Source organism: Rhinolophus hipposideros, assembly GCF_964194185.1.
Source record: "Rhinolophus hipposideros genome assembly, chromosome: 15".
Lineage (NCBI taxonomy): Eukaryota > Metazoa > Chordata > Mammalia > Chiroptera > Rhinolophidae > Rhinolophus > Rhinolophus hipposideros.
In genome coordinates this window covers 64,673,457-64,690,404 of record NC_138061.1, presented here as the reverse complement: position 1 = coordinate 64,690,404, position 16,948 = coordinate 64,673,457, and the positions used below count along the sequence as shown (strand labels likewise).

Here is a 16,948-nt window from a genome sequence, read left to right as displayed (position 1 = left end):
CCATGTCTTGGCCACCGTAAATAAAGCTGCAATGAACATTGGAGCACATATGTCTTTATGGATAAATGTTTTCAGATTTTTTGGGTAGATACCCAGGAGAGCGATTGCTGGGTCATATGGTAATTTTATTCGTAATTTCTTGAGGAACCTCCACACTGCCTTCCATAACGGCTGCACCAATCTGCATTCCCACCAACAGTGTATGAGGGTTCCTTTTTCTCCACAGCCTGTCCAACACTTGTTACTATTCGTCTTGTTGATGACAGCCATTCTGACTGGGGTGAGGTGATATCTAATTGTGGTTTTTATTTGCATTTATCTGATGTTCAATGATGTTGAGTATCTTTTCATATGTCTGTTGGCCATTTCTGTGACCTCTTTGGAGAAACGTCTATTCAGGTCCTCTGCCCATTTTTTAATTGGATTGTTTGTTTTTTTGTTGTCGAGTTGTATGAGTTCCTTATATATTTTGGATATTAGCCCCTTATTGGAGGTATTGTTTGCAAAAATTTCCTCCCAACCAGTTGGTTGCCTGTTTATTTTGTTGATGGTTTCTTTGTGCAGAAACTTTTTAGTTTGATATAGTCCCATTCATTTATTTTAGCTTTTACTTCCCTTGCCTTTGAAGTCAAATTCATAAAATGCTCTTTGAAACCAAGGTCCATAAGTTTAGTACCTGTGTTTTCTTCTGTATAGTTTATTTTTTCAGGTATTATGTTTAGATCTTCAATCCATTTTGTCAATTTCTCTTTGCATTTCCTTCAGAGTTTATTTTTTGTATATCCCCATAGTGTGTTACCTGACTTGTGAAAGATTATGCCATTGCTACTTTACCGTAATTAAAAGGTATTTCTTTTCACCTGTTACAACCCTTTTTTCAGTTTCCTGTGTACAGAACAACGTAGTGATTAGACATTATATAACTCACAAATTGATAACCCCAACAAGTCTGTTACCCATACTTCTTATTACAATATTATTGACTAATTCCCTATGCTGTACTGTATACCTCTGTGACTATTTTTTTTAATATGGTTGACATTCAATATTATTTTATATTAGTTTCAGGGATAGCATAGTTGTTAGACATTTCTATAATTTGTGAAGTGATCCCGATAAGTCTAGCACCCATCTGGCACCATCAAGTTTTACAATATTATTGACTATATTCCCTATACTGTATTTTACATCCCAGTGGCTATTTTGTAACTACCAATTTGTGCTTCTTGATCCCTTCACCTTTCTCACCCATTCCCCAACACCCCTCCCATCTGGTAACCATTAGTTTGTTCTCTGTTTCTATGGGTCTGTTTCTGTTTTGTTTATTTTGTTCTTCAGATTCCACATGTAAGTGAGATCGTATGGTATTGGTCTTTCTCAGTCTGACTTATTTCACTTAGCATAATGCCCTCTAGGTCCATCCAGACTGTCACAAAAAGGTATCTTGATATTGTAGTTCTGTTAATTTTCTTTTCTTTCCCTATTCCCTACCTTCACTGTCCATAAGTGACTTTCAAATACAATGTGCTCAATGAATTTCTATTTAACAAATTTATTCAGTAACCTCCGTATGCCTTTCGTTAATCTATGGCTTTGCACATTCTTAAATTGTCTCTCTATATCTGGCTAATTCCTTCTGTTCCTTTAAGACTCTACTCCAATGTTAACTATTCCACAAAGATCTCCCTTCCTCTCCCACCCCCCAACCCCCCACCCTGCAAAAAAATTCTGTATTAGGACTCTTTCAATTGCAAGAGACACTGATGTACCTTATCACTTGAAGCCTGAGAGGGGGTTATTATTGGCCGGTGGGGCTGAGAAAGGAAGAGTAGACTAGGCCTCAGGGATGACTGGATCCCAGGATCAGAGGCTGCCTCTTGTGTCTTGTTTCCTCTCCTGCCTGCTTCTCTCAAGATGATGGCTTCACTCTCTTCTATTTCTGTTGGTTATCTGCGTGACAAGAGCTGGGACAAAATAGTTCCAGGCTTACAATATTGTACTTGAGTCCCTAGAGGAAAGGAGGACTCCTTAGTTTAAAAATTTTATGGAAATCCTCAAATTTGACCAACTTAGATCATTTTCCCATACCTTGGACCAAATCATTTTAGCCAGGGAGTCAGTAAACACTGGACACATCCCCTAATGAGAATTTCCAGTTGATTTTTATTGCATATTTACATTAAATGAAAAGTTTTCTGAGAGTATAGAAATTTTGTATAAATTCGTTTTCTTTCATACCTTATGTCCCATTTACATCAAACTTAAATGATGTTTTTGCTAGTTATTTTGCTAGTTTGGAGTCAAGATAGGTAAACTCCAAGAAAACCATTGTTGTAGAAAAGATTAGAACCTAGACAATGCTGAGAATCATCTTCTGTGGTTGGCATAGCCTCCCTCTTTCACTGGGGTTTGTGGGAGGTCTGGTTGGAGAAGTAGGAACAGGGTGACTGTCAACAAAAGGTAGGAGGTAGAAGAACAGAATTATGGACCAGCTCATTCCAACTTATCTACCACAGTTTCCTCCTCTCCTTGGTTCCTTCTGTCAGGACACACCACACTCTGCATTTTTCTCACAGCCTTGCTCCTACACACGGGAGTAGAATATTTCTTCCTTAGCATTTCTGCATTGTTCTCATCTGTTGGGCATAGTGCCTAGAATAGGCTCTTGTATGATAGTTCATTCAAAGTGGAGTGAGTGGAATGGTTGTTACGAGCACTTTGGAGATGCCACTGAGTTGGTGGATCTTGGAAGTGGCTTTGGGATTTTTTTTTAACTCTGGAAGTTGCTGGTGATCAGCCAGGTTTAAGAAATGCTGCATTCTCTTCTTTTGTTTGCACAGTTACTCTTCAGTTTATAGCCTCATTTTTACAATGAGGAGACAAAGGTTTGTAGAGAGGCTAGTAAACCTGCTCAAAAAGAGAGAGCTGGTCAGTGTCAGAACCAACATTAAAACTTGGCCTATCTTCCTCAAAAAACAATATGTCTTTTTATTATGATGATGATTTTATTAGATGATGATGATGATGATGATGATGATGATGATTGAACATGTTGAATGCATTCTATGTTCCAGGAAATGTACTAAGTGCCTTCCTTAAGTATATTAGCTCCGAACAGCCTATTAGGTAGATTTTATTTTTATCTTTATAGGTGAGATAACAGGCATAGAGAAGTAAGTGACTAGCCTGGGATCACAAGGGTATCAAGTGGCAGTGCTGGGGTTCAAACCAGGATTGATGCCCAGGAGCCTTATGCTCTTGCTGTTTAATCTTAATTGACACAAACTCCGTATCTGGATCTAGATTTGGGAGTTGGCATTCTGGAGATGGTGGTTGAATTCTTGAGGAGAGAAAGAAGTTAAAGCAGATAAAAGGACCAAGGATTGAGCCTTCAGTAATATCTGGTGAGGGGTAGGGTGGGGAGGGGCAGATGATATCAATATTAAAAGCAGTCGCCAGAGGTCAAGACCAGTTAGAGAGTAAGAGTCGGCCTGGAAGCTCGAGCTAAAAGCCTTTGGGGCTGGTGCAGTGCTTGAGCTTTCAGGATAATCAGACCTGAGTGCTCACAAAACACCTTGGGTTTCATGAGAAGGACATCAGTGGTACTTTGAAATATATACTGTTTTAGCCTTGCTTGCCAGCATGCATCTAAATAATGTAAATAAACAATGTGAGGCAGTTCTTCTGACTGGCATGTGCTAAGTTTTCTTGGAGTAGAGCACGGCATAGCAGCTTTACAGCATAGCAGGTCGATCTGCCAGGGTTCAAATGTCAGCTCCACTGCTTTCTGACTTTGTGACCTTAGACAATTGACCTACCCTTTCGTGCCTGTACGAGGTGTGACCAAACAATAAGGTTAATGTTTAAATTTTAAAAATTATTACAGTAAAAGACATGTTGCCAGTAATCCCCCTCACTTTGAATACACGTATCCCATCATTCTTGCCACTTTCTGAAAAAGTTCTGGAAGTCCTCTTTCATGAGTGTCTTTAGTTGTGCAATCATAACTGTCTCAATGTCTTGAATCATTTTGACTTTGGGGAAGAGCCCGAAGTCGCACGGTGCCAGATCCAGTGAATAAGGGGGATGAGGACGTACTGTTATGTTTTTATTTGACAGAAATTGCTGTACCAGAAGTGATGTGTGACACGGAGCATTGTCATGATGGAAGGTGATTTATGACACACTTTGAAACACACCTTCTCTCAACCATAGCTCACACCCGACTGACACTGAACAAGTTGAAACTTGTCGCACACTGTTACTAAGGTTGGACACGCTGCTTTCTGTATTGAAGATCCCTGCCTTTCCGTTGGACTGCTATTTGGCAATAGCAGTCACCATATTTTGTGAACACAACAGAAAGGCTCCATGTCATACATCGCTTCTGGTACGGCAATTTCTGTCAAATGAAAACATTACAGTGTGTCCTCATCCGCCTTATTCACCAGATCTGGCACCGTGTGACCTCTGGCTCTACCCCAAAGTCAAAATGACCATGAAAGGTAAACGTTTTGAATCAATTCAGGACATGGAGGCCGCCACAACAGCACAACTAAAGACATGAAAGAGGACTTCCAGAACTGCTTCAGAAAGTAGCAAGAATGATGGGATAAGTGTGTTTTGAAATAAGGGGGAGTATTTTGAGTGGGAGTAATGGCAATGTGTCTTTTACTGTAATAATTTTTTTTAATTAATTTATTTATTTATTAGTTTCAGGTGTACAAAACAAGGTAATACTTAGACGTTCATCATTTACATCCCTCATACTGTGAACCCCCCTCCCCCCATCCACTATCCCTCCGACCTCACACTGAACCATCACATTATATATATATAAAACTATAGTTGGCATTCAAGTATTAATTTTTTTTTATTTAAACATTCACCATATTGTTGATCACACCTCATATATCCTTATTTTCAAAATAGAGATAGTACTACTATTTACCTTCTTCAGTTTTTGCGAGGATTAAATGAGTTAATCATTGTAAATCTTGTTTGTATTTATAAAGCAGCATGATATAAGAGCTCAGTGTTAGCAGTTGTTACTAATATTACATGCTGATGGCCTCAAACCACACCTATGATGTGAATATCCATCATTTTACTCATTTTTTGTTTGCTTCATCTGTTGCAAGAGGACACTATGAATTGTTTTTTGATGTTATTCAGATTTATTTGAATTTCTTTCATAGCTTAATTTTGATGCCAAAAAGAAAATTAAAACCAGGCTCCCTGCAGGTTAATTTAAGTGATTATTTTGGCACCTAGTTGTGCTTGAAGTTAGAATTTAATGTTTTTATATCATACTTGGAGTAGGTCCATACATCCTATTAGATTTGTGATGCAGGAGAGTTCACTTAAATCATGAGACACAATTCTCTAGATTTGCAAAGGTCTTGGAGATGTAGATTGTGACGTCTGAAGACAGTTTTGTTTAAAATGATCCCTTGTTAGTGATTCCTGATGCATCTAGGGTGAAGATTAATTTATATTTCTGAAAATTTCATTTGTATATTTATAGTCTAATGCAAGGAGAAAGATTGCAGAAGAGATTATGGAATCCTACCCTCTGAAAGAGTCTTTAGTGTTCTGATTGAACTCCTTCATTGCATAGCTGGGGAAATGTGGGAAAGAGAGTTCAGTGACTTGGCTAAAGTCATAGAGCTCGGTGGCTAGCAGAGGGGTGAGGACTGAATGAGGTCTGCGGTCTTTAGTCCCAGCTTGTCTAACACGGGCTGTATCATTGTGAACCCAAACAGAAACAGATGTGAAATCAAGAATGTGACATGAATTGGTCTCTCTCATTAGGATCCAGCCTTTTTTTTGTAGCTCTGTCAAGCTTCACAATAAGAGCCTATCCACAGGGACAAAATGGCCTGTGAAGCATTTTAAAAATAAATTCTATAGGGAGATAAATTTTAAGTGTTTTTATTAATATTTCGTTTTCATATATGGCAAATGACCGACCACTTATCTAGTATTTCTATATGTAAGAAGGAAATAGGACTAAAAGGACATTTCTTTGGGTCTCCTCTTTTTTTAAATAGGAAATACTTAAAGCCAAATTTTCATTCAAACTAAAAGATAAGAAATGATACCTCTTGGTAGAGGAAGATGACGATTTATTAGTTTCCATTTTTACGTGTAGTTGAGGTTAATTTGGAACCTTTTGAAATTGAGTGTACTGAAGCTTTAATGTCTGTGTAAGTTGGTTGAGCAGTTTTAATTAAAACATCTGTATTTTGAGATTAATTACTTCCAATACTCTGAAACTAATGAGGCCTTGTCATGGTACTTCACGTGTTGTGGATACCCAATAAATAGTAGTTTGGAAATTAGGAAAAACTTTGGTATTTTAGAATCTCACATGTAGTACAGTGTCTTAGATACCTTCTAAAATCTGGGGATACTCAACTATGTCAAATTTACTAGTTCAATTTAAAAATATTTTTCCTTCCTACATAATTTTTAAAACTTTTTATTTACAAATAATTTCAAATTTATAATAGTTACAAAAAGTGAAATTAACATCTGTATATGTATATATATGAGGTATGATAAAAAATGGTGAATGTTTAAATTTTAAAATTTTATTATAGTAAAAGACACATTGCCATTAATCCCCCTCAAAATACTCTCCCTTGCTTCAAACACACTTTTCCCATCATTCTTGCCCTTTCTGAAGCACTTCTGCAAGTCCTCTTTCGTGGGTGTCTTTAGTTCATCCTCCATCATGACAATGCTCATGTCACATATTACTTCTGATACAGCAATTTCTGTCAAATAAGAACATTACAGAGTGTCCTCATCCACCTTATTCACTGGATCTGGCACCGTGTGACTTCCTGGCTCTTTCTCAAAGTCAAAATGACCATGAAAAGTGAATGTTTTGAATTGATTCAGGGCATCGATGCAGCCACAACAGCACAACTAAAGACACTCACAAAAGAAGACTTCCAGAATTTTTTCAGAAAGTGGGAAGAACAGTGGGATAAGTGTGTTTGAAGCAAGGGGGCGGGGGGGTTGAGAGGGATTAATGGCATGTATCTTTTACTGTGATGATTTTTTTAAACATTCACCATATTTTTTGATCACACCTTGTACATGTATGTGTATCTATATATGTATAAATGTGTACACGTACAATTTTTTTCTGAGCCATTTGAGCTTAGGTTATATACATTATGCTCCTTTGCCTAAATACTTCAGTGTGTTTCCTAAGAGTAAAATATTTTCTTATATAAACACATTGTATTTATTAAGTTCATAATTATACATTGAGATTTTTTTATCTGCTCTGTCATCTATGTTCCAATTTTGTCAGGTATCCTAATAGAACCATTTATAGCTTTTTGCCCTCCAATACAGATTCTACAGTCAGGCATTACATTTAATTGTCATGTCTTTTAGCCTCCTTTTGAGTCTGGAGTATTCCATAGCCTCTCTTACGACATTGTCATGTTTGAAGAATACAGTGTTCCTTCAGTTCGTCTGCTGTTTCTCATAATTAGGTTGAGGTTATGTATTCTTGGTCCAAGCAGTGCATAGGTGATAGTGTTTAGAGGCACTTGATGACATCTAACCCCACTGGTGAAGGTAATTTTGATCACCCAGTCAGGGTGTCATCTAATTTCTCCACTATGTAGATACTGAGTTTTTTCTCTTTCTTGTAGTTTTCTTGTAGTTAGTCTGTGGGAAGACACTTTAAGATCAGATTTCCCTTAGATTTAGCATCCTTTAATGATTTTTGCCTGATCCAGTCTTTACTGTGATGGTTGCAAAAAGAGGATTATCTTATTCTAACACTCCCTCCACACTTACTGGTTGGTCTTTGGCAAGACCAACCTTTCTCTCCTTTATTTATGTATTATGTAGTATCATTGTCATCTCAAGAATTCATATTTTTTCAGTGGTTTGTAATTTATTACTGTACTTCATATTTGAGTGCTTAGCTTGTCCAGATTTGGCTAATGGAAGCTGCTTCTTCAAATTGGCTCCTGTATCCTTGTGACAGGCTCCCGTCAATTTTTCCCCCATCATTCTGAGCATTTTTTTTACTTTCTTGTAAAATATTTTGGGCTTGTCTTGTACCTATCCTGTCTAAACCATGGAATCCAGCTTCTTTTAGGTAAATGGAATTAGATACCAAGATACGGGCACTTGGGTGTGCTTATTGCTACTGGGATGTCTTGTTTTTTGGCTTTTTCAACAGACAAAGCTAAGAAATGTTCTCTCCCTTTCTCTCTCTCTCTCTCTCTCTCTCTCTCTCTCTCTCTCTCTCTCTCTCTCTGTCTCTCTCTCTCTCCCCCCCTCTCTCTCCCTTTCTCTCTCTCTCTTTCTCCCCCTCCCTTCCCCTCTCTCTCTCTCTCTCTCTCTCTCACACACACACACACACACAAATGGACATATCTTAGATATGAGTACACACCAGTGCCTTCCATTTCAAGTCCATTCTCCCAGAGTTATTTTTTTGTCTTTTCCCATTCCATGTTTGTGTGTCCTGTCTTCCACAGAGAGAACCTCAGCTCCCAACAGTATCAATACATTTACTCTTTTGCTCAATCCTGAAAAATATTTAAAAATATTTTCAGGATTGCTTTGCCTATACCACTATGGTAAGCAAATCTAGTAAGAAGAGTTGGAGATTTGTTTGTAATTCTTTCCTCCTTGCCTAAGACTGAGGGTATATTAGTCAAATATTTTATTCATAAGCTACTTGTATTAGTTCTTTCATTCTTTGCTTTTTCCTTTCCCTTCAGTGTAGTCATGTTATTCTTTTAAAATAAAATTAGGCTCATTTGTTTTAGTTTGCTTTCAAGTATAGGTTCCTCTTCATTCCCATTCTTATTGTTCTAATTTTATTTTTTGAATATGTAGAATATTAACATCCTCTCAAAAATCAAAACTGTATAAAACCTATCCTATTTTAGTTTGATTCCCTCTTCCCCTTTTCTGAAAGAAAAAGATATATAACTAGCAAAAGGCCATTTATTGTACCTATGTTCAGTTTTGTTGTTATTTAAAATAAATTTTGTCTGTTGAGATGAAGATTATAAAAGAACTTAATTTTTGGAAACATACTTGAGGCTCAGTGATTTGTAACTGATTTCTGGGGACAGTGATTCTCAATGATTTTGCCATTCCAGCACACCAGGTTACCATCCAGTGTTTGCGATAATGTTCACTGCTTGCTACAGTGATTGGGTGCGGTGAGTGCAGGGAGGGATTAGTGTGTGCTTTCATCCACTTTGAGATGCTTGCGATAGGGTTAATGAGAACATTAGAACCTCCCACTTACATTGGTCAGGGAAAATCAAAGACTCCTGTGATAAGAAAGACCAGCGACTGTGTAATAAGACAAAATAATTAAATCAAGCAAGTAAGAACAGAAATTTTAGTTCCAGATCAACATAAGCCAGAAAATATGACCTTAGTGTCTTGACTGGACTACCTTAAATGTCCTTCCTTTATTTGTTTTCCCATCCAGGTGCATGAGTGGGAATTCTGTGGCTTAATGACATTCTCAGCAACATGTCTGAAAAGTCACACAACTAGATGATTTATACCCATCCTGTATTTGCTGTTTCTAATAATGTGTATGTTAGGTTTATAAATCTTTAATGTAGGATGGAGCTGTGGCACACGAGCTATAATTTAGGTGGTTGAAAGAAGTAAAGATGTCTTGATGGGAAGTGTCATAATATAGTTGTGTTTTTTCTTCTCTGCTAGCTTTACTCCAGATCCTGGCAGCTGCTGTAGCTGAGCGAGATGTGGTTTATTTCACCTTTGGGGACTCAGAATTGATGAGAGACATTTATAGCATGCACACCTTCCTTAGGGAGAGGAGACTGACTGTCGGTGAGTAGGAGGGAGTCTTGACACTGGTATTTAGGTGGGTTTAGCAGGAGGGACGTCTGCTACATCTGGACGGACCACAGTGAATAAGATAAAATGAAAGTGTGATTGTGAGGGTGGGGGTACAGATTCTTAGAGAGGCAACATTTGTAGAAGCAGTCTTTCTGGGAAAGTGTTATCCCCAGTCTTGAAAGGGCATGTCAGCTGACTAAAGTAAGGCCAAGAAGCTGCAGTTGATGACCATTTTTATTTTTGTGTGTATAGAAAGCTACAAGAGGGACGGTGTGGGAGGGTAAGTTCAAACCTAAGTGGCCTCACTGAGTCATATTTCTGAGACGTGCCAGCATGCTCATGTGGTGTGTTTCAGCTGTACGTGAGAGGCCTTGCGACCGTGGGAGCTGAATGTAGAGTCAGAGTTGTCACCAACTCCCAAAAAGATGCATGGATCATGTACTATGTGCACCCTGTTGTAATCAGGAGTTAATAAGTCGTTTCTTTAAGGTATTTTTTTTTTTAAATTTTAGGTCAGGAAAGCCTTCAAGCATATGAAATTCCTACTCTATTTTTGGAAGTCAAATTTTAGCCTGTGTTATTTAGATTAAGATAGTAGTTTTATCCATCATGTTCTTTAATAGTTTTATCCATCTCCATCCCTTAATGTGCAAATTGGTCTGGACTTTTATTCTCCAGGAGAAGTATATAAACTTTTGCTACGATATTACAATGAAGAATGCAGAAACTGTTCCACCCCTGGACCGGACATCAAGCTTTACACATTCATATACCACGCTGTGGAGTCCAGTGCAGAGGCCACCAGCCAGCCAGGACAAAGGCCCGGGGCCTGAGCAGCGCAGGGAACAGGACCACTGTCCTCATCTTAGCAGAAAAGCCTGTTTGAATTGTCGGCTGTAATATGTAAACTGACTTAACTTAATGTAAATGTGTATATAATCCACACTTGTACACAGGGATACAATCCCTTCCACACAACGTGCAGTTGTCAGTATGTACACCTAAGCCCCCTCCATCCTGACTTATGTAAGCTTACATAGATTTTCTTTCCAGGGTTTTCTGTTCCGGTCTTCATTCTTTGACTGTTTTCTTTTGCCCCTCAGGTTTCTTGTGAAATCCCATGAAAGGCTGTCTCAGCCTATTAGGTTTTTGATGCCTGTATATTATACAAATTGCCTCTGCTGCTAGCAGATGGCAGTAATGCCAGGGAAGAAGTTGAAATCCAAGAATCTCTTTAACTGGTTTTGCTAAAAGCTCCTGTGAGCCTTTCATTCCCAGCTCTCGTTATGATTGTGTTTGAGGTTTTCAATTTTGAAAATTAAGAGTTGGGGTTTTATTCATACATGTTATATAATGCAAATCTCCTAGGTTAAAACAGTTTTGTATTTAAGACAGAATATTTTCCAGAACTAGTTCCTTTTTCTGGAACCATCTGTTATGGTTTGTCTGTCCTTTCTTCATCTGATCAGTTTTTATTGATAATGTTTCTGGAAACTGACCAAGATGGAAGGAAATGTAGAATAAAACAGAATTTCCCCCAAATGGTGTTAAAAAAGATTCAAGAGAGTTCAAGGATTTTGTTGTTTCTTGGGATTTTTTTTCTTTTCAAATTAGGATGATTGTTTATTTCTTGGTGCTTGAGGCATATTCATATAACCAAAGTTTAAGAACTGGGAACTTTGTGCTAATTTGTACATATTGAAGTTTCTCTGGTATTCAAATGTTATATAGTTAATAAAGTTTCATTAACAGTCATTTGTCAGAAACTCCCTTATCATCTATATTTTATATATATATATATGTGTATATATATATATATGTGTATATATATATATATATATTTTCTTTAAGTGTGTCTCTGTGCAAGCACATAAAAAATATCTGAATAAAACTGGAGTTGTGGGAAATGATTATGTTTAAGCTTTATCAGGGGCTCTGTTTAAAATTCTTTACTAACAATTGCATCCATTAAAACTGGCAACAAACATAAATAATACCTTTCAAAAGTTAAAGTGAAAGCCAATATCAATCCTGTGTTAATGGAGAGTAGAATTTAATCACAAAAGCACTTATTTTACTGTTGAAGTTCTAGTTTAGTCAACTGTCAGGAAAAGCTATTGGAGGTCAAATCCTATTATGAGGAGTTTTGGTAGATTGTCCGAACTCCTGGTGTCAGTATTGGCGGGGAAAACAATGGGGGCTTGGCCAATGTCTGTAACTCTTTTGGTTTATGTAGAGATTGAGCAGTTAATGGAATTTGGCAGTTGAAGACAGCCACTTATTAACGAAGTTCTCTGCCTTAATAACTGAGATTTAAATCCTCTCTCTAAGTCCGAAGTGTCTGGCTGGTGTGAAAGTCTTCTGTTTCCTTCCCAGCCCGTTCTGTGCTTTTGTCAATATTCATACTTATATTTTCTTTTTTCTGTCTCCATATTCTTTCCCTGTTACCCAGCCCCAAGACTAAGTAAAAGTTCTTTATAACATAGATGAAAAATACAGGATGGTTCATGTGGTAGATAACTTATTAAGTCTCGGTAACTGTGCTCGTATTGCTGAACAGGCTTAGTGACTGGGCCACCTAACTGATTGCTTCTCTCGCTGTGGAGAGGTTTCCAAGAGTAAAACCTGCCAAGTTCTTTGTTCCAGTACATTCTGGGATTGGGACAGTTTGATCAAATGGAACGCTACAAGAACTAATGTCCATTTTTTGAGGAAGGAGAAAGTTGGAGGGAACATGATTGCTTTATTCAGAAAAAAGAAAAAAAATCAGACGTCTAATTAACATTTGTATCTATTCTAAGACATTTAACAGCACCTTTTATTCTCTTTCATTTGGGGTTTATTGGTTTAGTTCATGTTTATCCTTCTGATCTATTCAGGCATAAAAGGATATCTTTAGTTTAGAATTCTTAGGTTTTTAACATAGTCACTTGCCCACTCAAATGTACAATAACAGTTTAAGGAAACATGGTGGAAGAGTGGAAAGGGCATGAGATTTTAAATCAGACTAACTGGGTTCAGATGCTAGCCACATCCCCAGCTAACATTTTAACCTTCTCTAAATAAACTAAATTTCTGAGCCTTTCTTAACTCATCTAGAAAATGGGCTATTACCACGTATCAGGAAATACTGTTTGTAATATAACAGTCATAGGGTCTGGCACATAGTTGGTGCTCAGTAAATGCCGACTATCCTAGTTGATCAGGAAACATTTATACAGTAGGAGCACCTACTGTATAATAGTTATTGTGCTAAGTTGCTTTACATATTTGCTTTACACATTTTTCCAATGAGCTAACAGATGCCCAGAGGTTAGGAAATACCATCTCAACCTCCAGCAGTTCATTAGGAAAGGAGACTTGCTTTGTCATCTCTGAAGGGGATCTGATAGAGCAAAGACTCTGATACTCTTGATCTCTACCAAGTTCCTAGTATAGCTTATTCTCCATCGTGAATGACTAGTTGTCAGTGGAGTAATTTAAATCATCGCTGAGAGAATTATCTCTTTCTTTGTTGGGTGAAGTGACTTTAAAGGCAGGCATACCAAATCGGTATTTAAAAGAGACTGAAAAGGAAATCTAAGCAAGCTCCATGATTGCTGTGCAGGTACTTAACCAACATAATTGCTTCAGACACAGTATTGATTGAGCTCTCCCACTGCGAGAATATGATAGAGCAAAGACTTTGCTGGGTTGAAGAGAAGCAGTTACATAGATTCCCACCGACTTCTCCGATCTATGGCTGCATGTTCGTGGCGTTTTTCCTGATGTAAGGAAGACCTGGATCCTAGTGTGTCTGCTTTAAAAATAAATAAGGTTTAAAGGTCCTGTACTTTCTTCTGTCCACCCTGTGGATCAGCCCCAGTCCTTTGTCTTGACGGAAGGGAAAAGACTGGCCATTACTGGAATCTGAGCTCAGAGTATTTAATCCTGTCCTTTGGGGCTGGGCTGATACTAGAACAATGATACTTACGAGGACAAGCTGCTAAAATCCACTTACTCACTGCTGCTCTTTGTGCCACAGCACAGCGCCCTTGAGCCCCCTTCACCGGGTCACACACGGATCACTGAGCCTTCAGGGGGTGGTTTCCCAAACAAGACGGCCCAAACTGTGTGTGTTCATCTGATCACTGGATTTATTTTTTCTGACTGTTTAAGTGTAGGGTTAACGTGTCATGATGACTTTGAACTTGGGGATACAGAGAGTCTGTGCTAATATTTCCATGATTTTTGTAGGGAGAGAATAAAGAAATTCTGATTTCTTTGTCATCACCTTTTTTTCTCAAATCATTATGCCACTTTTGAGATTTCATGTGCATGCTCTCATTTAAAAAATCTAGTGTGTCTTGGGCGTTTGGTGAGTTTTTACATGTAGATTTGTTATTCTACATTAGGTGTCAGGCACGTAGAGATGGTCGTTGGCCTGAGGAACATTCCAATGGTAAAAAGAAATCTGACTGCATTCGTTTTTCTTCCTTGCCAGGTTCCTGAGGTCATGTTTCCTAGTGCTCATTCCCCTTTCCTAATTTTCATCTTCCCTCAAGAGAGGTCGAATCAGGGACAGGGAAGATGTCTTGAAGGTTCTGAGGACACTCCTTCCATCCATTACCATATCCATAGACACTTAAGAGCGCCTTCTCTGGGCAATCACTGAACTCTCAGGGGTACAAAGACGAATGACTTTTCCTCTGCTCTCAGACCAAAAACAAGATCTAAAAGAGGGTAAGTGATCTAAAACCCTACAAATAGCATTTTCTTTTCACTATACTTTTCCAAATCAAGCTAGAAAAACCAGTTGAAGTTTTATGCTATCAATTTAGAAACCTGAATAGAGCCCTGTACCATGTCAGTTCACTACAGTGAACTCGCTTACACAGCTTCCTCAGTTGGAGAGTGTGTAAACAAAGGGCCTAACTTATGTTCAGATGGGCTACCTAAACGCCCGTCTTGCTTCATTCAGGCCCTGCCATGTTGAGTTTCTGCCATCTCGATTCCACTGGTTCTTGGATTCTGAGAAAGTAGCACTGGAAGCTAAAAAGTAGATTTACTAATGGAAATGTTATTTTTACCTGTAGGTGATTCCATACAGGGTAGGTAAAAGGTCATGTTTCTTTAATTTTAGCTGGAATTATATTGCCTCAGTCTGAACACTACACATTTAATCAAAAAAATGAAGAAAATTAGCTTACCTAATGAATTTTACTTAATACCAAAGTATTTCAAAATACAGAGACCTTGTCGATAAAATAATGAAAGGGTTCCTTGGTGGTGAGAAGGTGGAGACCATCATGTCATAATGTTGCATTTTCGGTTAAGGTTTGTAACAGTAACCTATAAACTTAGACTTAAAATTTCAGTATTTGGGAAGAAATATACTCACTGTAGAATTGGTAAAGCCTACAATATATATGATAATGTGCTCTTGAACATGTATGAAGCACAGTATTTCAGAGTCTTCATTTGTTCCACAAATAACGTATTTCATTAATTCCAAAATGAACATTTCATTTTTTTCACATGTGGCATCCGAAATCCAAACACTTCTAAAAATTTGTGATATATCATAATCTACTTTGCAGTATTTTTTTTCATGGTACAGAAAATAAAGGTATTTTATAATCTATGACATCTTATATTTGAAGAAATACGGTAATTAGAATGCCACCTAATGATACGTCAGTCATTTTTATTAAGCTTTAGAGCTGCAGTTGTGACCAAAGTGGATTGGGTTGTTGTCATCAAGTTTATACTGTAGCGGAGAGCACAGATAAGAGCCTGTGATAGGACTTCGAGTGGGTAGTCAGGAAATGGTTTTCTTTTCAAGGAGAATTTCAGACATACAAAATAAAACAGGGTTATGAACCCCCGTATAAGTATCACCCATCTTCAACAGTTATCAATTCATAGCTAATCTCACTTGCTCTACATTCCTACCCATTACTTGCCCCAAATTATTTTGAAATTCATCCCAGGCATATTTCATCTGTAAATGAGTGTCTTAAAGACATTACCACACACACACACACACACACACACACACACACACACACACATTAAAATAATAGAGAAAGGACTTTTGATTCCAAAGGATGGAGTCAACAGACTTTTCCCTATTTTTCCTGCTAAGTACAGCTAAGGCTTCTGAACATGATGCATAAAACAAACATAAGAAAACAATGAAAGGTGGAAGAGAAGAAAGCAGACTGGTAAGGAGGTCTGGGGAACCAAGGAACAATACAGTGGTGAGTTCCCTGGATTTCCCTCTTGCTTCATATATCCTGTGCTGACTACTGGAGAAAGTGACAACCCAGAAATTCTGAATACAGATAAAGGCCCAAGAAAGCCTGCTTTCTCTAGCCAATAGACCAGGAAAGGGACAGCATAATGAGAGAGAAAACTTTTATATAATAACTGCTCTACTGTAGCTAAACACCATAGAAAAAACAGACCCCACCAGCAAAGATAATGTGTAGAGCCTAGACTTCTATCCTCTCCAGGTTATAACAAAGCACCCCAATTGTCATGTAAAGAGGTTCTTTCCCTAATGCAGTGTGAGTAGGGAACACCGAACTTCTACCTCCATCTGGAGTTAATGAGTCTCCACTCCCACTTCCCATAAAGCGGTATCAGAGGAAGCCTTCAATACCAGAGTCAGATGTCAAAGTTACCTCTGATAACAGAGTCAGAACTTTTCACCACTGCTTGGAAGAACTGAGGCCCCTTAAACACCTCCATCCTGAATTGTCAGTGAAGGATACATGGGGAGGAGTCACTGGGTGCTCCTCTTCCTAGCCAGGATTATATCAGGTAACCTATGGTGGAGCCTGAAGTCCCCCAGCAGTGACAAGTCCTCTGTATGTCTGCTGAGGCAGAGAGGAGAACCTGAACTTCCATCTCCACCTGGCTATAAGGAGGCAGTGTCTTGCTCCCCAGCTGGATTGGTATCAGAGAAGGCCTGCTAAAACCCAGGATTTAATGAGATCTGAAGTCTCATAATATCAAAAATATTCAACTTGCAATGAAAAATTACTTATACCAAGAACCAGGAACATCTCAACTTGAATGAGAAAAGACA

General features: G+C 38.1%; 1 protein-coding gene across 7 annotated transcripts in view; it reads left to right on the top strand.

Annotated features, from left to right (window-relative positions):
* Positions 1–11,628, top strand: part of PARG (poly(ADP-ribose) glycohydrolase) — a 141,345-nt gene extending 129,717 nt beyond the window's left edge. For all 7 annotated transcript variants that reach the window (XR_013994939.1, XM_081073532.1, XM_081073531.1 and 4 more), the window contains exons 17-18: positions 9,736–9,864; positions 10,552–11,628. Coding sequence is in view for 6 of the 7 variants with exons in the window: in XM_081073532.1 (XP_080929658.1) it covers positions 9,736–9,864; positions 10,552–10,706 (284 nt within the window). In the remaining variant the exon portion in view is untranslated. The remainder of the gene's footprint in view (positions 1–9,735; positions 9,865–10,551) is intronic.
* Positions 11,629–16,948: the final 5,320 nt, after the last annotated feature.